General features: G+C 43.0%; 1 protein-coding gene across 15 annotated transcripts in view; it reads right to left on the bottom strand.

The window, feature by feature from the left end:
- Positions 1-24,532, bottom strand: part of lmo7a (LIM domain 7a) — a 40,171-nt gene that overhangs the window by 8,494 nt on the left and 7,145 nt on the right. For 8 of the 15 annotated variants that reach the window (XM_028990333.1, XM_028990338.1, XM_028990335.1 and 5 more), the window contains 19 exons: positions 21,275-21,381; positions 15,083-15,113; positions 14,237-14,350; positions 13,274-13,466; positions 12,380-12,602; positions 11,766-12,068; positions 11,124-11,417; positions 10,401-10,538; positions 9,349-10,080; positions 7,664-7,693; positions 6,934-7,054; positions 4,447-4,589; positions 3,281-3,902; positions 2,613-2,891; positions 2,181-2,295; positions 1,594-1,755; positions 537-712; positions 376-439; positions 82-138 (listed from right to left, as the gene is read on the bottom strand). In XM_028990333.1, the coding sequence (XP_028846166.1) occupies positions 82-138; positions 376-439; positions 537-712; positions 1,594-1,755; positions 2,181-2,295; positions 2,613-2,891; positions 3,281-3,902; positions 4,447-4,589; positions 6,934-7,054; positions 7,664-7,693; positions 9,349-10,080; positions 10,401-10,538; positions 11,124-11,417; positions 11,766-12,068; positions 12,380-12,602; positions 13,274-13,466; positions 14,237-14,350; positions 15,083-15,113; positions 21,275-21,381 (3,904 nt within the window). The remainder of the gene's footprint in view (positions 1-81; positions 139-375; positions 440-536; positions 713-1,593; positions 1,756-2,180; positions 2,296-2,612; positions 2,892-3,280; positions 3,903-4,446; positions 4,590-6,933; positions 7,055-7,663; positions 7,694-9,348; positions 10,081-10,400; positions 10,539-11,123; positions 11,418-11,765; positions 12,069-12,379; positions 12,603-13,273; positions 13,467-14,236; positions 14,351-15,082; positions 15,114-21,274; positions 21,382-24,532) is intronic. The other 7 variants (XM_028990339.1, XM_028990340.1, XM_028990342.1 and 4 more) reach the window with 6 other exon arrangements.

Raw genomic sequence — 24,532 nt, 5'->3', positions numbered from 1 at the left:
GGGGCGGTGGTGAAGAGAAGGCCTAGCACCCTGCTACAGAGACCCAAAAATATGCCCTGCATAATTGCCTTCATCTTTTACCTTGTTCAAAAAACTCTGATCTCCTTTTTAAGTTTTTCAGAGAAATGGGCTCTGAGTCTACATGAGGAATAAAGACATTAGGAGAGAAGCAGAGTGTGAGAGAGAAAACACAGCTCACCCAAATCTTAATACTCAATATAATGCATATCAATAAAATACACAGTTCTGTTAGTTAAACATACAATATTCGAACATGAGTAAAGTTCTCAAAAATGCTCTGAAACCTACACAAAATGTCAAGCAGAACACATGCTGATAAAAATAACGGCCAATTATGCAAAAGCGTGTCATTACCTTTGTTCCTCATGGGCACCAGCTCATCAGAGAAACCCCCATTCAACCCATTAGATCCCTGGTTCTACAAAAGGAAAGACCAAAGCAGGTAATGCAAACAGACACAACAGTTTCATTCTCCTTTTATTGTTCAGGTGATTTTGTCGGTATGGGAAACTCACTCTGATATTCCTGTTGCTGACATCCAGGGTTTTTATTGTGGTTTCCGAAGACGAGTTGGAGTTTGCAACCGTGTTGGTGCTGAAGCAGGAGTCAGGGCCACCTAAGGGATCCACACTGGTCAGATTGATGGTCTTATGGCTTTTGAATGGAAGGGAAGGTAGGTCTCTGCCCCAGTCTGATTGGCGCATTGGTGGTGTCATGGATTCAACCATTTAAAAAAACAAAACATCATCTTGATGACATCTTGGGCACTTGGCGCGAAGGCTGTTATTTCATGGGGTTAGGCTATAGGGTAGTGGGGACAACAGACAGACCACCTTCCACTGCCATGCAATCTACACACAAGTGCAAGCCCCCCAGCATTACCAACAAACTGATACGTAATACACTGATACGTAATCAGCACGAAAGTTTAATTCTGATGCTGTTACTGTTAGATATGTGCGATTAGCATTGTGTGGTATAAGTCTGCTGGTAAGTATACTGAATGCTCGGACAATATGTTTGACATCAGCGCCCCAGTTAATGCAGCACATGGATAATAACATGGATCAAGACAACAGGATGACACCAAAGGAGGTTTGGCAGACAGGCAATTAATTTTTCAAGAGTGCATAAGTGAAAAAGGAGGGGTACGTAAAACAGAATAAAAATAGCAACTGGTACACAGAATAACCAGAATATTTTCATGGTGAAAAGCATCAGAAATTATATGTAGCATATATTATAAATACAAAAGGTATCAAATTTTATGCTGAGGATATACCATGCTTTAGCACCATGAGAATACCATCCCTACACAGTAGATGAAAGTCCACCGAAAAAAAAGGTTAATACATAAAATTCATAAACATCAAGTATAATTCTGTCACAAAAGTTTATATTTTTATTTATGGAACACTATAAAATAAATGTATCAACTGTATATAAAAACCACATTATCTCCTATGTGACAATACTAGAATACTGTGAAGCTGCTCTACAGGTGGCAGCTTCTTCAGGTGCAACACAGTAGCTCCATAATGGCCGCCCTGCTGTGTGACCGCAGTCACTTACTGTTCTTGCCGTGTCTGCGGATGTCCATAACCAGGTTGCCCTGTTTCTGTGCCTCCTCCAAGCAGCGCTTCCACTGTTCATAGCTCATGTCTGCCACCCTGTGCCCATTCACTGACAAAATCTCATCACCCACCTGCAGGTGGCACAACTCTGCTGAGCTTCCTGTAGCATACACACACACACACACACACACACACACACACACACACACACACACACACACACAGTGTCCATTTTACATTTACATGCTGACTACAGGTCCTTCATTATCATGGGGAATCATCTGGGCATCTGTTTTAAAGCATCAGAGCCAATGAGTGCAAGTTCAGCTGACGAGAGGCTTGCCAGCAATGACCTAGAAAGATTCTGGCCTAAATAAAACAAGTGCTGCAAAGCGGTGTCCCTCTATCGCAATACTCATGAAATTACATGAACATTTATAGTCATTTTACAAACTGCAGATCAATCAAGTACGGGATCTAGGTAGCTACAATTACAAACCTATTTAGCTGATGCATTGGTGCAGCACATTCTAACAGGAGTATGGATGCACAAAATCCATTGCATAAAAAATAAATAATTGTTACCAGGCTGAATGACATTGACATGTGCCCCTGTGGAATCCCAATTCGCCTGGAAGCCGAAATCATAACCTCTGTTTGGCTTCTGGTTCAAGATCATTCTCATGTCACTGTAGCTCTCCTGAAAGAGAAAAGGACAAGAAAGCAATCAGACAGGATGCAACAGTGTCAGGATGCAAGGTCAAATGAAGGACTAATCCCATGCAGTACTGCCGATGGTTAAAATTGAATGATTTTATTGAATGATCCAGATTATCGCTGCTTTCATTCTGATTGGCGAACTGGTGAATCTGACATTTGTGAACACATTCAATATGCTACGTCTTACATACAGCACCATAACAATATTTGCCTTCATATCTTCATATCTTCAAGTCTTCATCCTACACTTCACCCATAAACTGTTGCAGGGGGTCTCTGTGTTTTTTAATAGCTAACCTGTGCTTTATCACCCACAGGGCTGGGAGTGGTCACAGCTTTGGGTTGAGGTGACACTCGGGCTAGTGGGACGGGTGATGGGCCTGCGTCTACTGTTTGGCCAACTGCAGCAGTCTCCTCCTCATCCTCATCGTCTCTGTCCTCATTGCTGCTTTGCACAGAACTGGTCTGGGAGCGAGCCTCGTCCTCTGTCATGAACGGGGCATAGCGACTGGGCTCCGCAGGCTTCCTGGAGCTTTCTGCCTCTCCATTGAAGCGCTTGGTGTATGATTCATCCATCTGCAGGCAGCAAAAGAGCCATGTGAGTCACATCACAGCTGCTGAAGAATCCTGGGGCTTTCCAGGGTGTGCATTTGTATATGAGAATTGTGTGAAATGCTTCACTTTTCAGCTCTTAAATAAAAATACATTTTTAACAAATGCGCCATTTGCTTGTAATAAAAAAGAACGCTATGTTCCAGATTCTGTACAACATGTGCTTTGAAATATGGGACCTAAAAAACACAAGCACTTCAAGATCAGTGAACATGAATCCGCCTGATTCATAATTCATATGAGTTGTAAAGAGTTTAGGAAGTGCTTGATCTTATTGTTTCTTAACACATTAGCTGTCGAAACCTTCTAGGTAACACAACAGTAGCAGAAGATAAAGAAACCAAAACACTTACAGTGAAGGCCCTGGGCAGGGAGGCTATACGGTTGGACTGAACGCCGAAAGGCCGAGGTGCAACCACGGAGGTGATGCGAGCGGAATCTGATCTCTGGTAGCTCCTGGGGAGGTAGGAAGAAACCTGAGTCCCGCTGGGCTTTGTGTCCACCGTGCCTGCTTTGAAAAAAGAACCGGAGTAGGGCTCTGGTGCCTGTGTGCTGATGGGCTGAAGGGGTTCGGGGACAATTTTGCCAGTGCTGGTGTTCTCCTTTGGCTTAGAGGTGTTGCTCTGTCCCACAATGTTGGTCTGCTTGCTGGGGGTGTTGAAACTGTGTCTGCTGGTGGGTCCACTGTTGCAGTTCGCCTCATCCTGACTGGTTCTGCTTCCGGTGGAGGAGCTGGTGCTGGTTTCTGTGTTTGGACTGGTTTGATCTGTTGTTGGAAAGGACTTACAATCTGGTGCCAGGTAGTCCTCATCTCTCTTAAGTGGTACAAAGGAAAAATCGGGTTTGTCAAGGTCGGTGTACAGGCTATCAATCGTATGGCTGCGTGGAGGAATCCTCCTAAGTCTGGGCACTGGTTCATCAAAGACGTCCTCATCTGTGGACTGGTTGCGGCTGATGCCCTGCTCACGCATCTCTCTGCAGACAGAACGTGAGAGGGTGGGTGTTGGATTACACTTTTACACCATCAACAGGGCACTGGCACCGTTGAAAAGAGGCATTGACTACACACTCTATCGTCTCTCGAGCACAACCACTGATCAGTGGTGCAATATATGGGTTGCCATGTCAACCTGCCTGAAGTGTCCCAGTGAACAGAACCGATGCAGGTAATCAGCATCAATAATTGGCACAAACAGGCGACTAATAGAAATGCAAGACTGATAATTTTATCCTTCGACATGTCAGAGAGGACCATCATAATAAATAGAATATATTACTGTAATGGCCTGAATATGAGACATTTTTTTCTCAAAATATGTCTGGAAAAAATGCTGGTAGATGGTTTTAGATGGGCCAATATGGCATATTAACTATAACAAACATTTAACCTAGCCATAAAAACATAACCTCAGTTATCAAAAGCAGACCTTTTTCATTCTTTTCTTCACATTTCCAGTGATGACCACACACACACACACACACACACACAACCTTCAGAGGGTTCTGTAATCAGCTCTACCTTTCCTCCTGCATCTCTTTAAAGGTTTTGGATTTCCTGGGGCTGCCACTGCTGGTGAGGAGCTCAATCTGCTCTCGCTCCTCTTTCTTCTTCACAATGTCAGAGTTCACACTCCTCCGCCGGTTCTTCCACTTGGTGAGGTCCTGCAGTGGTAAAAAACAACGAGAGCTCACCTACCAGACCCTGCACTCTTCCTCTCACTCTCTGGCACACAGACAGGTGGAAAGCGGAGAACGCAATGGGCAGAGAACTAATAAATGTAGGGGAGAATGAGGGAGAGGGAGAGGGAGGGAGGAAAGAGGGAGGACTACATTCGAAAGGAAGGTGTCCTAGTTGTGTTCTTGGCTCCACCCGGCCCAGTTCCCCTGTGCATTTGGGGCCCGTATGTGACCTAAATGTTGCTTTAGAAGCCCCTGAAAACTTTCAGCGCCTTTTGAACATTCCCAAGCATTTGGCAGATGCTAATTCATGTAAATATCAATGATTAAAACATTAAACACCTAATCTCCTCTGTAATCAAGGAGGATGCTTTTTGTCTGATGCACCTGCAGAACAAGAAAGCAGTTCATTTCATTCACACAGACAGGAGCAGATGTGCTCAGTTTGGATTCAATTACCTTGTATCCCTGTATCATATGGCAAAAAGCAAGCGGCAATTTTATATATATATCTCTCATTGACTCCATATGTACATACATTTGCAAAGCCATATTGTAATTATTATAGACCACAAAATACTGCATTATTGTATAATGTTTGAAAATGAGCCAATGGCGTTATATATCTCTACCTACAGGGAGTGCAGAATTATTAGGCAAGTTGTATTTTTGTGGAATAATTTTATTATTGAACAACAACCATGTTCTCAATGAACCCAAAAACTCATTAATATCAAAGCTGAATGTTTTTGGAAGTAGTTTTTAGTTTGTTTTTATTTTTAGCTATTTTAGGGGGATATCTGTGTGTGCAGGTGACTATTACTGTGCATAATTATTAGGCAACTTAACAAAAAACAAATATATACCCATTTCAATTATTTATTTTTACCAGTGAAACCAATATAACATCTCCACATTCACAAATATACATTTCTGACATTCAAAAACAAAACAAAAACAAATCAGCGACCAATATAGCCACCTTTCTTTGCAAGGACACTCAAAAGCCTGCCATCTGTCAGTGTTTTGATCTGTTCACCATCAACATTGTGTGCAGCAGCAACCACAGCCTCCCAGACACTGTTCAGAGAGGTGTACTGTTTTCCATCCTTGTAAATCTCACATTTGATGATGGACCACAGGTTCTCAATGGGGTTCAGATCAGGTGAACAAGGAGGCCATGTCATTAGTTTTTCTTCTTTTATACCCTTTCTTGCCAGCCACACTGTGGAGTACTTGGACGCGTGTGATGGAGCATTGTCCTGCATGAAAATCATGTTTTTCTTGAAGGATGCAGACTTCTTCCTTTACCACTGCTTGAAGGTGTCTTCCAGAAACTGGCAGTAGGACTGGGAGTTGAGCTTGACTCCATCCTCAACCCGAAAAGGCCCCACAAGCTCATCTTTCATGATACCAGCCCAAACCAGTACTCCACCTCCACCTTGCGGACTGGAGCTCTCTGCCCTTTACCAATCCAGCCACGGGCCCATCCATCTGGCCCATCAAGACTCACTCTCATTTCATCAGTCCATAAAACCTTAGAAAAATCAGTCTTGAGATATTTCTTGGCCCAGTCTTGACGTTTCAGCTTGTGTGTCTTGTTCGGTGGTGGTCGTCTTTCAGCCTTTCTTACCTTGGCCATGTCTCTGAGTATTGCACACCTTGTGCTTTCGGGCACTCCAGTGATGTTGCAGCTCTAAAATATGGCCAAACTGGTGTCAAGTGGCATCTTGGCAGCTGCACGCTTGACTTTTCTCAGTTCATGGGCATTTATTTTGCGCCTTGGTTTTTCCACACGCTTCTTGCAACCCTGTTGACTATTTTGAATGAAATGCTTGATTGTTCGATGATCACGCTTCAGAAGCTTTGCAATTTTAAGAGTGCTGCATCCCTCTGCAAGATATCTCACTATTTTTTACTTTTTTACTGAGCCTGTCAAGTCCTTCTTTTGACCCATTTTGCCAAAGGAAAGGAAGTTGCCTAATAATTATGCACACCTGATATAGGGTGTTGATGTCATTAGACCACACCCCTTCTCATTACAGAGATGCACATCACCTAATATGCTTAATTGGTAGTAGGCTTCGAGCCTATACAGCTTGGAGTAAGACAACATGCATGAAGAGGATGATGTGGACAAAATACTCATTTGCCTAATAATTCTGCACTCCCTGTAGATATAATTTGCATGATAGCTGGTCACTCTTCTAGGATATTAACAACTCTGGCTTATGATGATCAAATCAAACATCTGTAATTTCAAAATACAGTTTCTGAATCTAGGATATCTGGCAAGACCCCCATGTTACCCCAGCAATGAAATACTCACATCCTGCCACTTGTCTTCACTCTCCTTGATCATAGTGCGCATCTTCTGCAGGTCCTCAAAACGCACCTGTTGCATCATAGTGGGTGTTTCATCTGTCAGGATGTCGCTCAATGATTTACTCCTGAGAAATGTCATAAGTAGTCAAGGTTAAATACACCAAGGGTGCAGAAAACGTCTCAAATGACAATATGGGACCATATTATCATATTGGAACCATGATGTCAAGGTATACATGAATGCACAACACTCACAATTCATCCCAGAGGATAGACTAAACACAAGATTAGATCAGAGATTAGAGTTAGTGTAACAAACTCTGCCATGGTACACATCAGCGTGCAAAAAAAAAAAAACTTTGGAGGATCACTGCAATAACACCACTCACCTATAAAAATGGACAACCTCTGGTAAAAATGCACAGAGCAAGTGCGCAGGCAGCTTTGAATGCTCACTCTGATACATACACACAAACCCACACGGTGTGGTGATAAAATGTCTGGGTTGATAACCCAGCACCGTTTGCACATTTCTTCAATTCATTATGTTCTGCTGTGAAAAGCTCTGCACTACAGCGAAGCGAAGCAATGCTAAGGTCAGCATGTAGTGGGCAGTGTGTGAGTGCGCAACACATCAACAACAAAAGCAGGGGTGGAGGTGGTTGGGGTGGGGGGTGGCTAGGGGGGCAAACGAGTCAACAAGCAAACAGATTCCTGACCAGACGTCAACTCACCCATCGCTATCAGAGCTCCGCTGCAACAGTCTAGGGTACACCAAAGAAAACCAAACACAAACCAAACACCTAGTCACATTTGGGCAGATTATCCACTGTGGGGCATCAGTGTAGCACAGGCAAAGAACATGACCACACTGGTCCACATCAGAGTTTTAAGTAACACCCAGGCATTGCTCCAAAAATCAAAGGGTGAGAACATGTCCCAGATCATGTCCAGTCGGCCTAGTGTTAGCTGTAGAAAAAAAATTATGTGGTCTAAAGGTAGAATGATGTCACTGGAAAGTGCCAAGTGTGGCGTAAAATGCTAATAAAAATCTCACTGCCAGGCCCAAAGCAAATAATGTCAAAAGCACCCACTTCGCTTGTGCTGGGAAGAAAGTGTGTTTGTGTATTCAGATGTCACCATGGGTACACAATCATACAACCGTGTGGAATTTCGGGCAGAGGCGGATCACCTCTTCGTACATGCATGTGTCTCACTGTTAAGCTATTTGTAGATATTACCACAGCTTTCTATTCTCCATGCTCCCGTCCCCTCAGTTCGGTGTGAACCCACCGGAGTGAAAGGAGCACAAAGTCACCTGTCTTGAGCTCTGTGGGGGCACGGCTGAGGTTTCGTATAATCAAAGAGATCCATGACAAGTGCAGTACATAGCAGCAGTCAGTCATTTTCCTTTTATTCAGCAAAAAAGTACAATGCAACTCACACACAAAATAAAAATTGAGGCTCAAGGAGGAAAAGAAGAGCAAACTCTTTTGTGTCTGAAATTACTGTATTCATGCGTTTTGCCAAATGTCATGTAGCAGCTGTCATGCTTTGTTTCATCAAATAAAGTAGTGCAAACACAAATTTATGAGGAGGAAAAAGTCAGAAATAATTATACTACATATATCCAGCACAAAAGACAACCTAAGACTGTGAGAAAATGTAAAATAATCTTAAGACTTTGGTTGAGCTGCACAAATCAGAAAGTAATTTGTAAATGCTTTATACAAACTCTTAAATCTGTAGCACTGAATCAATGTGGCGCTCAGGATTTTTGGGGTGGGCCACTGCCTAACATGAACCCAACCAGAGGACTTTAAATGCCAGATCACATTGGCCTCAGTCATTCTCCTGTTCTATTGCCTGATGCATTATGTTAGAGATTGCAAACCGGCTATGCCTTTGTACTGCAATTGCATCCTTAAATGCCAGAATTTACAGAACTGTTCACGAACTGTTAACTGATAGTTACTAATACTGTTGCTAAGTTGCAAAAACACTTATGAAAGGTTTGTGGTTTGAACACCTTCAAAAGATAAGTCTGCAGCGATTCTGAACAGAGAATTGAGCTCATTGTTTTCATGATTTATAAAACTATGCTGTGGCTGGATGGTTAAGAACACAATTTTGTACTGCTTTACACACACTTTACAAGTTCCTCCTTCCAACTCAGTCATTACACCATGTGAGGAAAAGAAAATTGTCACAACATTCTTTGAGGAAGAAATTGACTCAAATCTCCAACCATGTCATTCATATGCCATGCAGTGAAAACTCCAGCCTTATTTGCATATCTGTACACACACACACACACACACACACACACACACACACACACACACACACACACACACACACACACACACAGAACGAGCGAGAGGACTGAGTTCACGTCGGCATGCTCTAAAAGCCTAACCTCTCCACCATCAGCCTCTTCTTGTATCTCAGTTGACTGGCCTCTCTGATGGTCTGCCACTTAGCAATGTCCTCTTCGCTGACCAATGACGGCACAGTGGGACCTCTGCTAAGGGTGCTCTGTTTTGACCCAGAGTGGGATCCTGAGGCCTGGAGGTGTGCTGCTCCAAGCTTCCTGCACAGCATGTTATCAGAGGCACAATGCTGCACAGGCTCATTTCCTGCTTCCTGGGTGGGAGGGCATGGGGTGCACAGCAGCCTGGACTGTAGTTTGTCTGGCAGCTCCCAGGGTGTGGGGACAGGGATAGCGTTGTAAATGTCAGGGGCTCCGGAAAGGGGACGCTGGTCTTGTTGGAGGTTGGCCTTGCGGTAGACCAGGTCATCCTTCTCTATGTCAGGGTATTCCTTGCTGCCACGCTGAATGACAATAGTGATTTGGGGCTCAGAGCGGTGCCAGGGGGCCGAGTACTCTCTATAATCCAACTTCTGCAGGTCTACGGTGGAATGGAAAGCATTCGTACGGCGTGCGAACATATCGTCGTTCTCCAGGTCAGGTAGAACGTCGGCAGCATCATCATACGGGTCATGGGGACGGCCAAAGAGGCGGTGCTTCTCGCACTTAAAGAGTTTGGGCCCCGAGGACGGGTCAGGCCGGGGAAAGGCATCCGGGGCGCAGACTAATAAGGGCGCTGCGCCGGGCTGTGGGAGAGTGTGTGGCTGTGTGCGAGGAGGACTGCAGGTAAGCAAGGGGAAAGAAGAGCAGAGAAGGATTGTAAGGGCATGCAGGTGAATCAGAGAGACACAGAACAGGAGATGAAGCAGTAAACAACGGGGGAAAAAAACTCAAACATCACTCTTTAGTCCATCCCAATCCCTTAGCCTATCCTAATACGATATTGGGATATTGTATTAGTTAAAAGTGGATCATTATCAGTCATTTTCATCAGCAATGCATGTTAGGGGATGTTAGTTCGGCTGGAACAAAGTTTAGTTTCAGAGGAGAGAGCTGCTGTCGAGTCCCAGCTCTACTGCGTGCTGGGCTGTGGTAAGGACCTTTGGGCCGCAGAAGGAGTAGGCGGGTGTTGGCGAACGCGGGCGGTGGCAGACGGAAAGTACGCAGGTGAGGGAGACGTAAGCCAGGGATTGACGTTGCGGGCTGAGTCGTTGTTGTTGGAGCCTGCCTTCTTACAGCTACTGCCACAGAAGGTGGGTTGCAGAAGGGAGGAAGGCAGCGGAGAGACCAGGAGGAAGAAAAGAGAGAATAAGAGGGGTCAGAAAACAGAAACCATGAAGATGGGAGAAAAATTAAATCCCGCTGCTAACACAAAAGACAGGACTCCAGACTAACTGTTCCACTGGTAAAACTGGTGCTACTAGCTTTCTCATTTGGTCACAATGAATTGTTGTTTCAAAAATAAATGCCATGGAAAGCTGTAACTTGCCAAGACTGACAATGACTTGAGACTTTATATTTGATATATATTTTAATCTGAATTTTTTATTGAAGCCAGTAATATGTATATGAAAGAAGCAGTCTCAGTTGAACAAACTGAAATTAGTTGCAGTCTGGAGCCCCGATGAAGTAAGAATGTGACATAAGAACTGAATGCATAACCACAAGTTGGAGTGTAATAGACAGTAGGAGAATTATAGGTATAGCTTGTGGTGAACAAGGTGTTATTTGCTAAATAAATGGCTGTTTCAGTCAGGCTATCCTATATTTACAGAGTGCTATAGAGTGAGGAACGTTTTGTGGCTTGTCTGTGCTAAACAGACCTGAAGCCTTGGATCTTGCGATACCAAGGCCGGCGTTGGGATCCAAGTTTGATCTTCTGCACATGTGCCTCTTCCTCCGGAGTCCAGTACTTGGGCAGGAACTTGTCATAGGCCATATTAGTGGGCTGCAGAGCCATGCCCACCTTGCGTGTATACAGATCGTCCTGGACGGGATCAGCATAGCCCACCTCATCATCGTCATCCTCCGAGTCGTCATAGAATAAGACCTCAGCTGAGGCGGGTCTCCTGGAAGCAGGCTCCACAAGGGCCCGTTCGGGAGACTGCGGCGCACTGCTGCTCAAGAGACAGCCAATCAAATGAGTGCCACGGCCTTGTCAACCACATCAAATCACTAACCATAGTAAATAGTATCCTGCTGTTCATGCTCAAGCACAAAAAGGCAAACCAAATGGACCAAAGCAAACTGCATTTCCCAAACAATGAAAAAAATGCAATAAACTTTACCATTCCAGTATCCACAATGAACCAAATGAAAAAAAACACTCAGGCAAACAAATAAAGGAAAATTGGAAAAAATGTTAGCGGTAGCATGTGAGTTAGAGTTTGGTATGAACCATGATGGGAGACTCTCCACAGCAACAGAAAGGCAAACAGAAGCTTTCGGCCCAGCAGGTCGCTGACCTGAGATATCTCAGGGTCTGCCGCTGTATGTTAGGTGCTGTGACCTGTGACCAGGTGGCGCGTGGGGCAGTTGTGGCCTCCAGCGGGCTCATGGGCACGGCAAAGTTGGTCGGTGGAACAGGGGAGGGACTGTGGAACCTGCGGCTGGCCAGGTCATCCAGCACCAGGTCAGGGTCTGGTCTCTCGGTTTCCGAGTCGCTGCCGCTCTCGTAATCGCATGCCCACTGCAGGTGCACGTCCGTGAGGGAATTCTGCGAATACCGCCCACTGCTGGGAGAGGGGGTGACTTCTAATCTGTTGTTGCTAAGATCGGTAGTCAGAAATGCATAACATTCACAGAAAGCAAGAAGGGATGGGTGACTCACTCTTGGGCATGTCACACAGCTCTGACTTCAGAATTCAAAAAGAGCGGAACTAGCATGACAGTGAGTACGGAGCCTTAGTTTCCTTCCAGTGAGAAAGAAACTAATCCACCTAGAAGCAAGCTATGAATAATGGCATCCAATGACTTGGATGACCAATGATATGGTTACATACAGTGAAACTTTTCACTAAAGAAGAGTTAAAATACCCATAATCACGACAGTTCTGACAGTTATGTAGGACTGCATTACCTGGAGAAGGTGCTGGCCTGTTCTGTTCTGACATCATCTTGGCGCTCGGCGCGCTTCTTTCTCAGCGGAGCTGGTATGTACCCCGCCTGCTTGTCTTTGCTGGGAAGAAACTGGTTGAACTGGGCCGTGGCCTTGGGCGTGATTACGAGAGACCGACGATAGCTGATGTCTTTGCTGTCCGTCATCTTGATGCCAAAATCGGCTTCTAAATCACTCTCAAAGCCTAAGTGAAAAAGTGCATTACAGAAGTGATTTTTTTATCCAAAAAGAAGAACATATAAACACTGTAAAGTGAACAGCAACAGATTGACAGAGGGATAGGAAATAGTCTAAATTGCAGTGCGGTGTAATGCTCCCAGGAATGTCTCACTGTGGTGGTCACACTGTGAGATGGCCTGTGGACAATTCACAAGTCGCTTTCTGTTTTTTACTTCTCCATTAAATTTGAGCCACTGGGGCTCCGTTTGAACCAGCATCAGAAGATTTCAAATGAATTTGATTGCGCTGTTAAAACACACAATAAGGCATTCTGTATATTTTTATACAGGGCGTATTATGTTGTGCTCATGGTGCTGGTTCTCAGGGTATATACTGTATGACAGCAATGCTGAGTGGATCAATGAAACCACTGTTAGCAGGAGCAGACAGAGAGGCACATTAATTGCCTTCACTGGTGTCATCAGTGAACAGTTTAATTGTCAGTCCACTAGGGGGCACAACACATTCGTTTTGAACATTGAAGACCTTTCGTGACATTACAGAAACTCATGATTTTGAAGTACATTATGGTATACAATGTATACAGGTTATACAAAAAATAGCAGAATTCTTAAAGTGAGTTTTTCCATACTTGTACGAAGTGTGGAAAAAGTAAATAAAGAATTGTTAACTCACCTTCGCTACTGCCTTTAAGTGTGTTTTCTGAAGATGTGCTGTGAGACCTGGACCCCACCGAGTCTAGGCTGTCCAGCGAGTCCTCTCTCCTGTGTCGCGTAGCCGTGCAAACGTTTTCTCTGTCTGTGTACCAGCCGTCGGCAAAGCCACTGTCTCTTATGCTGCCCCTAAGAGATGCAGACAACTCTAACGCCTGCGGGGAACATAGAGCGTGTGTGTTAGATGGACACCGTGCAGACGGAGGCATACTGGACTCACACACTCAGCTCCTCTGCACAAATCTCACACACCCACAAAGGACAAATTCCAGTAAAACACGAGTTGTCATCTGATATCTTGTCAAAAATATATGCACGGGACTAGATTTTTTGGGAATATTTTTGAGGTGCTATATGAGACATAGAACATTGAAAAATTCTGTGAATATCAGAAGTCACTAGTTCACCAGTCAGAATTATTGAATCTATCTGCATGTTTGGTTTTGTAGTGGGCGTGGTCTAGAGATGACTACAACAGAGATTGTGTTTGTGATGTCTGCAGACGGCCCCATGAACAATTGATGGGAAACTGAGAAGCAAGAGAGGAGATGGGACTTTGTGATGTAGTGACAGGATGGGGTTTACACTCACCCCACGCCCTCAGTCTACACTAGACTATAAAGGACCAGAAGCCTACTGGTTTGTCACAGGTGAATAAATACTGGTTTGTGTTTTCAACCACAAACCAGACTGAAATACGGAGACCAATTGTGATAAAAATACTCATATGAATGAAGGGCTTATGACTTATTCTTAATGACCTGTGGTTGTCTGAGGTCACATAAAGCATAATTCAAATACCAGAGAGGATTGACATGCCAAGTTTGCTAATTTTACAAAGGATTATACACCTAACCTGTATACAGAGATAAAGCAGAAATGTTAATATGCTGCGCGGTTTAACCATTATTGTGATGCTACTTACTTCAGTAAGTGTTACACCCAATAATCCTTCAAAAGCCCTTGGGCTTAGGTATGGTCCATCATATACAGGGTCGATCTGTGCTTTTTTACCAAGCCAGAAGAGGGTTATTAAAACCTGCAAGAAAAAAAAAATAGATCTATGATTCAAACTTGCAAAAATACAAGCTAGTGAAATGTCGGTTTGTGTCTGATTTATGTCCTCCAGTTGCAAAGCTTGAGGCAAGTAAATGTTAGTCTTGTCATTCTTTTCGTCTATGGTACCTTAGCAAAATAGGATTTCAATTTTGATTATTTGCACATGAATTAATTAGGTGAGAGCTACTTTAGAAAAACATTTGATAATGATTTCTTTGCGGTCCTGTACCAGCTTAAAGTCTCCAGTATAGGTATACAAATGCACCATTGAAAAATGTGACAAAATCGAAATTCATTTTCAAGGCTAAATCTCCACAATACTATCCGCTTGGTCCTACATTAGTTCTGCTGTTTGGGGTTAAATGATATGTCTTTGGTAAAAAGAAATTACCTTCTAACTCATCCAACTTTAAACAATGTATACCTTATCAGTCACTTCACAACAACTTCCCTTGTTCCTGGGAGACCCCCCGGACTGAATGTTTCCATTCCAACTCTTGCTTAATTTCAATCAGGTGACCGCAAGCAACCTAGTCATGCATGCAGCAGATTGGAAGTGCTGAAGGTTGGAATGAAAGAAATGCTGGGTGGTGGGGGTAGGGGGTTTCACATGAACCTCTATAGTGCACAGGTAGTGCTCAGTTAAAAAAAAAACAGGTCTGCCTATCAAACCACAGCTCAGACACAAATATTAAGCAGCACAGGTACTTACATTTTTCAGTCTCCTGTTAGTCTCTTGGCGCCTGGAAGAGAGCAGAGGTGTGAGCTGTTAATCTCTCACTGTCTGCGAAAAGCACAATAAAAGAATGGTGGGCATGTTTGCATCCTGTCGTTACCCACTGAAAGAGCTAGAAAGTGAGCGTGCGCTCTCCCCACCGCCAGGCCCTGAGCACAAAAGGACCACGCTCTAGATGCAGCATGGTCCCATTCTGCTAAACACACACATAAACACAAAAACGCCACTGCCCGGCCTGTCTCAACTTCCTCTGGTCAAAACCCCCCCCCAAAAAACCTACTCATATCAACATCGAAACCGGGATCAGTATATACAGTCCAAAGTGAGGAATGTTGTATCAGTATTTCCATTGGTTCCTGTAGAGCAGTTGAATCTAAAGGCATCTTGCCCAGATGTCCAGTTTTGGAATTTGAACTGTGAGCAAGTTGTGGTGACATTAGCAGCAAGGTCCTCTAATTTACAGCTTCTCATAAATAATATCAGTGCAGAGCAAAGATCGAAGGTAAAAATGAACTTGGTGCCTCATGTTGTTGCTATAAAAAGATCACATTCATAAGACCTCGTGACTTTGCCATAGTCCTCTGACATTCAGACAGCCTCCTGTAATTTTTGTAGTTACTACCAACATCAAAAGTATTCCAATATAATAAACAATGCAAACGGTTATGTGTTTCACATTAATTTCACACTAATGCAACAGCTCTAACAATTGTGATTAAAAAAGTGTATAAAGTTTGATGACTCAGAACAGTACTCCACACTGCACACTCCTCCAGTCAGTAGTAATACAATAATGGCCCTCGCCTTGCCCCCTGTACAGTTCTGTTGGCCCACAGCATTCCAGAGGGTTTCTTGGAATACCTGCTGGGAATGCATAAACATCCAGATCTGATTTTAAAAGAAGAGAAAACCAATACACCTATCACCATTCTGACAGAGATTAATATCCACCTTTATCACAAAAGTAGTGTTCACTAGCCCAGGCCATGTAGCTTTATGAACGCATGAGATGTTTTGTAAAACTTCCCTATTGTCTGGTCTGGAGGTCATGTTTATGGTACAACTGGAGTAATTTACAAGTCTCTCTATCTTCATAAAAGGCAGAATGAAGAGACCCTGGGCCTGTCAATAGGAACAAAAGAAACCACTCCATCAGCAGCTGAAAACATTTAAAGTTCAAAGATTTCTGACAAACATTACAGAGAAATGCCACTCACAGTGCGAGAATGTGTGGGTATGGCAGCTCTGCTCTGTTTGGGTTTTCCAGTTACATAACGCCACAAAAATGAATAAAAAATTTTAACAGGCCACAAAATACTACAAAAAGACAGATTTGTGACTAGATATCTAAGTGTTTTAAAAATAATAAAACGTTTTAGAGACTTGTTAAAAGCCATTCATTTACCACACTGTAAATCCAATGTTCCCATAATTTTCTTTCAGTTGTGATATTACATTTTCAAAGCCATATTTTATTATTTAAGACTGGTCTACAGCTGACCAGGAGAACAACATTGACAGCATTCCAATGTGGAAGGTGTCACCCATGGGGACAGGTCTCAACATAAAACATCTGTGCCTCACCCTGAAAAAAATTCACTCAAATATTATATATTCATTCTCAAATATATTATCGTTTCTAAAATTATTTTGTTCTGCATTATTCTGAAACCCACATTTAATATTCTTCCATAAAAGTATTATGCTTGCTGCCTGTCAAATATGATCACTAAGGTATTAATAATCACCAGTGTTGGAAAAAAGATGGTTTAGGACCCAATGGTTTTGGCTTGTAAAAGAGCATGGATGACTACTGGTTTACAGACTTTTATTCCAAACGTAGCACAGCACAAGCTGCTTTATAAAGGTTTACACAACACACCCAGTTACAGCAAATGTTGCAATACTGCCATTTGATTTTCTCAGTGCCAGTTTCTGGGTACACAAGATCCTCTCTCTTGGCCATGTTTTAAAGTGGCACACCCATTTGTGGTATCCAAGTTATATGCATCCCAATTAAACCATGCAACCATGCCAAGCCCTGTTAGAGTATGTGATGGAGAACACGCATAATGGTAGGTTACGTTCATTGGTTGAGTAACAAGTCAACACCTTCAGGTGACAATGGCCTGAGTAACTCACAGCACATTTTCACAATAGTAAAAATGTGTAGGGTGTGCTTGAAGGACATACCTAAGAAATTGTTCTTAAAAAGCAATTCAGTAAAAATGACTTGACCTGTGTGCACCTCAAATTGAGACCAAAACCGTGCTAACTCAAGAGGTCTTCACACAACATCTGACGAGGGCAGGAAAATTCTGGATTCGTTCAGGCCCGAAATCGGAAAATAGGAAATCATCACTGATTCCCAGGGACTGCAGTCATGCTTATCTTTCACCCCAGCAGCCAATCAAAAAAAAAAAAAAGGTGAGGTTGGCATTTCATACTGGCAGTTTTGTCATGGGCCCCAAATTAAGCCCTTGAGTAGCCAAATTTGGAACAGGTCTTTTACTGGCCATGTGCTGTAATCATCTTTAACAAGAGAGCTGGTGTAAAAATGCATCAATCGCCTGCTGTACTACTACACCCCAAGAAAAAACAAGGGGATTTGTTTCCTCTGTAAATGCTTCTGGGCATCATGGGATGAACTACAATGTCTGACCAAGAATGACAAAACAAAACAAAACCATTGCACATCTTTGCATTGCATTGCAGGTCTGACACCTTTAGGTCTTCAACGTTCTAAGAGATAACTAATTAGTGGGGTCAAAGACAAGGTGCTTAAGAGATTTACATTTAAATTTATGGAATTATCCAACACAGCCACTGGAGACACATGTGACTATGTGTTTCTTGGTGCCGGTCCCAATCTCGGGTAAATGGGGAGGGTTGCAACAGGAAGGGCATCCGCCATAACACTTTTGCCAAGTCTTTGTGTGGACAACCAGACTGGTTGGTCCGCTGTGGCAACCCTTATACAGAGTGACTTGAAATCAGAAGTTACAGGGACAGTCTCCCTGGAGCTAATATGGGTTAAGTGTCTTGCACAGGAACACAATGATAGTAAGTGGTGTTTGAAAGTACCACCCATATGATATGATCTGGTGCACAAGCAACTTGTTACAGACTCAAACACGAGAGCTGAATAGGTCCATAACAGTAACTGTGACATAGTTATTCCAGTAAATCTTAAAATGTCAGCTAATCTAGCAGTTTTCTGGGAAACAGGTCACACTTGTGAGCCCATGCATTGCATAAAGTTAGGTAATTGGCTAAATGTAGCATGCATGAATAAGCCTTAAATCTCCCTTAGATAGGTCTTACAACCACATACCTCTGGTCAGATCCGATATAGTTACACATGCCAAATCTCCATGTCCTCCATTATCAGCACATTATTTAACTTCTCAAGACTCAAATCCACATGAAAGTTTGTCTATGCACTTATGCTGAAATAACACAGGGCAGACAAATGTCATCGGTTCACCTTGTCATCGGTCAATATCAGCCACATCCTCCTACTTCACTCTGAAAGAATGCAGCAACAGATAAGTGCTTTTATCAGTGATTTACTATGCAATATGGCAGTATGAACAGGATTATAGAACCAGAACAATGGAAAGAGTGCAAAGGTCATGAAGCTCTGCATTCCTTTTATTGTCACTATGACGACTAACAATGAGACAAAGGTGAGGTGCCTACCACATAATTATCACAGTCTCAAAAATGTTCTAAATCAATAACGCGACCAAACAAATAATTAAGAAACAAGTCAAACGCTGTTTTTCTTTTCAAGCTCCAGAACAGTCTTTCAATAACAACATGGTATTTATTGTACTGCACCGCAGAGTTAACAACAAAAAAAGAGCACACCTACAGCAGTGTACGTTTACTGGAACTAACTTGTCCCTTTAGGTATATCATAACCTGATGTCTCACATAAAGTCATATAGGATATAGCCACACAAATAGCCCTACTATCCCAGCAGTACGGGATAGCATACCAGCAACCCATACGGTTGCTGACCAGAGGAAGTTTCCCATACTTTTAACTTGGTTCATTTGAAAGTATCCACCTGTCACTGCTCAGGGGGCCGGCCTTTGAATTTTTTGCTAGGGGCTTTGAGCACTGGATCCCATTCACTGAGTGGTAATGTACTTTCTGAAATAACACTGATTGGAATTTACATTAATATGACATCAAAATAAAAAATTATCCTGTAGAAAACCCCGCAAGAGACAGGCACTACAGGTAATAATAATAAATAAATACATAAATTATCTTAATAATAAAACATTTAGGCAATAATAATATAATCCTATTCAAAAGCAAACTAAAAAATAAAGTGAAGTGATTGTCACTTGTGATACACAGCAGCACAGCACACAATGCACAGAGTGAAATTTGTCCTCTGTATTTAACCCATCCCCCTTGATTGAGCAGTGGGCAGCCATGACAGGCGTCCGGGGAGCAGTGTGTGGGGACGGTGCTTTGCTCAGTGGCACCTTGGCAGACCAGGATTCAAACCGGCAACCTTCTGATTACGAGGCCACTTCCTTAACCGCTAGGCCACCACTGCCCCACGCTAGACCATATACATATAGGTTGGGATTGAACTCACAACCAATACTATTACTTCTGTCATTACTACTACTTGTACTACTACTACTACTAATGTCATCAATAATACAGGACAAAATAAAGGTCAATAACAACAGACAAAGGCCCATTATTTCAGTACAGGACAAAACCTCATTTTAATACTTGAGAAAATCCTCTCTTACAAACTATTGTAATGTATTAGTAGCTGCTGTTTGTTTACATGCAAAACCGCAAAGCTGGTGCTGGACCGTTGTTAAAAGCGAGGTTCATATGACAACAGAGCAATGCAGAGTGATGTCGCTGGTCTCTGGGGTCTGGTACTCAGCTGTCCTCTCAAAGCCTATTTGTAGACCGAGCTCCGTCCATGTATGCAAAATGTCCAACCCCAGCTCCCGACTCAAATTTTATGTAAAGCAGTCGGTGCGAAGAGCGTGTTTACGTAATTCAATATGCAGCAAGGCTATACGTACATGTGCATATACATATACATACATGATGCTCCTTTTAACCCTGTATCAAATTAGCTTTCGTCCCCTTTCTATATTTAGAATTAATAAAGTCACATCTAGCCCCAGTGAACATGAGCCCTCTGGAGAATGCCAGAGATGCACACTCACTCACACACAGTCTGATAACAGAGCAACCTTGCGCCTACAGGGATGGTGCAGGTCCTGTTTGATCAGAGCTTCTCGGCCGTTGCTAGGGACGGGTAGGGTGTGGCATGCTGCCATGAAGAGAAGCTGGCTTTTGTTAAAGATCAGCTCACAGACGAGCCTCCGACTGAGGCTGTCGCTCTGGATGCAGAACAGAATTACGGCCTGAAAGCTGCAGGCGAGAAACAGACAGTAGTCGTACGAGGGAGAGTCCTGAACACACCTTAAATCAAACGATCCAAGTTCACACGGAGGTTAGGCGATAACACTTCATGAAAGCTGTGCACGGTGACTGCCATTACGAGAGCGTCGTCAGCTAATTGAACAAGTCGGGACTAATTGCGATCTACTCCAGTGATCCTTAAAGACACACCTGTGAGAAACGTGAACAGGTTGTTCAACATGCCGTGTCCGTCTCGCCCAGTGTTCAGGTTGAGAGTACGGCAAGAACGCAGATGAAACTGAAATGCTCCCATATCCCCTAGTACGTAATATCTACACATACAACTGAATGTGTGGATATTACAACTGAAGCTCAAATATCACCCACGAGCGTGCCAAACCATGCCAGGGTTTCACTGCACCTGCAGACAGGGATTTACTTCCTGCCCTCTCTGTTTGCTTTGGATCGGCAGCTGTTTTAAGATATTACAAACCCTATTGTCCATACAATTAAACACAAAATAAAGATTAACTTTTTCATGCAGACATGTGGACCACGCAAGAGTTAATAGTCTCAGGGTTAAAATTAAACTAGGGCTCGGTTGTCACGCTCTTATTTTAGACTTTGTTTGTCGAGCAAGGAGAAATGCCTACAATTATATAATGGCCTAAAAGGCATATGAAACAAAGAGAATGATTTCTGCTTTAAAACATGTCTGTTAATGTCCAGGTAAACAGAAAAAAACTTACTTGACAATTACTCGTGTGGATAGGTCCTGAAGATCTCCGGGGTGAAAGAGCTGAGCCTCTTTAAGTCCAAGCTTGGCGCAGGCCTTTAAAAAGACGTTGACATTGTCCTGTGGATAGGGAAGATATGCCTGCTATTTAGTGACGGACGGTCATCATACAAAACAGCTCTTTGGAAACCGCAGTCCAGACTGAACATCCAAAGTTCAGCTCTCCAGCGAGAAGTCAGGGGTGGGGGGGGGCGGATGGCACAGCGTGTGCGCTGTTTGTGTTGCAAATAAGGAGTGACAACACTGGGGCTGTGAGAGGACAGCGAGGATTTGACTCCACCAGCTCTACCTGTCAGACTACCTGGTTGGCTGCCTGGCCAGAGGGGCGGGGACACAGCTGCCAGGACTGACGTCAGAGATCCTTCAAACAGTCACACTCACTCCCTCTTACACACACACACACACACACACACACACACGCTGGTCTCACACCCAGAAACTGTCATCCACCCTCACTGCACACTACATGTGGAATGCATGGGGAGGTGGATTATTTTGGAGACGTGCCGTTGTTGCCATGGAACAGTGGTTGAGTGACTGAAACAATTTTCCCCCTCCAGGTGTAGCCAGGGACATTTATGTGCAACTATGAAGGGAACAGGTATCCCAAAACTGCTCTGTGAAAATGAATATTTATCATTTTTTTTCTTTTTACGACATCTGCAAATGATATTGAGCCTGCACAGACCAACACTTTCCCACCTCAGCACATGGTTTTAACATGCCTTCAAATAATCATTTGCTACTCTTGATCTATTTTTAAACATGCTTATTAGTAGATGGCAATGAGGAGCGGACCTCTCTCTATTCCACCCGTTTTCCCTTCCATTGCTTCACCCTGCTGGGACTGTTCAGTTCTGGTGTACTGTGTTAAACATTGATTAAAGTCTTATATTTCTTCCACAGGCACACAGATTCTGATACTGGATATACGTCTTGGCCTGTAAACTATAACTTAGTGCATAGAAATGTGCTCCTCTGTACTTTAAAACTTTACTGCAAAATCAATACACATTATCATTCGTTATCAGCTTTTCACTCTTCAGTCATTCCATTGGATGGTACACAAACCCCTTCCGAAAAAAGGCAAATGAAAACACAACAGAATGTTTATGGCCAAAATAATATAATTTAGGAACAACTCAACTGAGTGGGATCATTTTTTTACAATGAAGTGCAAGCCAAACAATGGGGTTCATCGTGTTTGTTCACTTTTGTGGGATGTAATTAAACAATGTGTTTCCCCTGAGTTCATTTTCCAGAGCCATCTGCTGTAAATCTGCCTTACTTTTTATTTATCCAGCCCTGACTGCTACATGGGAACGTTTGCAATTAAGACACTCCAGAGGGCGTAAAGGCCTGAGCCAAGACTATATTTGCTACTTTCAAAATTAATACTTAGGCACAAAGCATGCAGAGATAATGACGCGGGAGGAATTTCATGCTGACTCTGTAGATGGCAAACATAATCCTGTCCGAAACCGTGTAGCCATCTGCGTTTTTTTTTTTTTTTCATAATTCTTAGACAGGGTCATCGGCCAGGAATTTTGAAAGACACAAGTTTTCTTTACCAGATAGACTGTACAACTATGAACTGTGGAGAACTGACCAGAAATAGACCATAGCCATAGCCTCCACTCAATGCTGGAGGGCCCTTGATAAAGTTTTACTTCAGCTTTTAAACAAAAAGATCACTTAGCGTGCAGTATGACCTTCACCAGGGGTCAGCAACCCGCGGCCCAGGAGCAACATGCGGCTCTGTGTTTTTTATTGTAGTTACAAGTTTTGAAGATCATTAGGATCTTTTTGTCACTCAAAATATGTCACAAATGCCCTATATGCATATTTGCCCACCACCCCGCCTGGCCACTCCCACCAGAACTGTTAATTTTGTTTGTTCAATTAGAGCAGCCTTTCAAAATCTGACACCTCTTGGGGTGAAACAGTTGTTTACAATTTTTAGTGTTTAATGATTTGCATTTGTTGAGTATAAATTGATAAGTGAGTTGTGTAGAGTTACAATAGCACCACTAAATTAGGGTGACCAGGCCTCTTCTTTTCCCTGAACACATTTTAGACTTTTCTGGGTGATTAAATACTCGTCACATAATCAGCTTCTACACACATTTTCATGCTAGTAAAAAAAAGGTTATCTGACAGCATCCACCCAACCCTACACAATTTCTTTTGCATAAATTCAATTTCACAATCAACACCCTAGCTTGTTTTGTTATACACAGCATACAAGTAAAAATAATATATGCAGTGTTTCTTTACATGTCAAAAATAATTTGTGGTTCCCAGTGCTTTCTCTTTTGTGTTGAGTGATAAAGGTTCCTGACCCCTGACCTAGACCTAGAAGGTCATGTCAGAAAAGTAAAGAAGAAATGAGGACTCACATTATAGCCCTATCATGTACCTCTAAGTATTACATATGCACCTAAATAGAAATACAGTACAGCAGTTAAATGCTTAAAGTGCTTTAGGGATTTCAAAAAGTTAGATATGGTTCTTGAATGCTCAATTATAGCCTGTTTACTGAGGGTTGGGCCAATGACGATTCATCCCTGGCAACTTCTTCAGACCAAGCCCATCAGTGCACATGCTTCATGTGGCCAGTCTGCCGACCACACAAGTGCTGGCTTCCTCTCCAAGTTGTTTAAATGAGGAGCAGCGTCCCAGAGAAATATAAGAGAAAACCACAGCTCTGGGATTCAATGGAACATGGGAGCATTCTGCTGCTGAAAATGGGGAAAATTGACTGACTGGGGCCAAAAGCTTTGACCAAATTGGATCAATCCTAAGCCAAAGTCTCTATTCCCCTAAACTAGAGATTTCTGTTTTTTTCCTTTCCCCTTTTCATAACAGGACTCCAATAGTTTCCATTGAGTCAAATACATTAGTCTTGCTGCCCTTAATGGTTTGCAACATAATATTTCTGTGATAATTAAAAAAGTTTTCAAAGACTCCCATTTTGGAAGAATTATTGTGGTCTTAAACTAGGTCTAAAATGCAGAACACGATTGGTTGGTTTGTGTACTGCAATTTAACGCTCTGTTTATGGACAGAGTACAGTATCTGATTTACCTGCATGACAGAAATATAGTCTGCAATAGAGAGTGTTTCCGTTTTGGTGTTTCCCTTAGCACATTGAAGCGTGGTCCACAGGCCTTCTGGCACATTCCGGCACATTCAACAGGACGTTTAAATC

Source organism: Denticeps clupeoides, chromosome 9, assembly GCF_900700375.1.
Source record: "Denticeps clupeoides chromosome 9, fDenClu1.1, whole genome shotgun sequence".
Lineage (NCBI taxonomy): Eukaryota > Metazoa > Chordata > Actinopteri > Clupeiformes > Denticipitidae > Denticeps > Denticeps clupeoides.
This window is presented reverse-complemented; position numbering and strand designations above follow the sequence as displayed.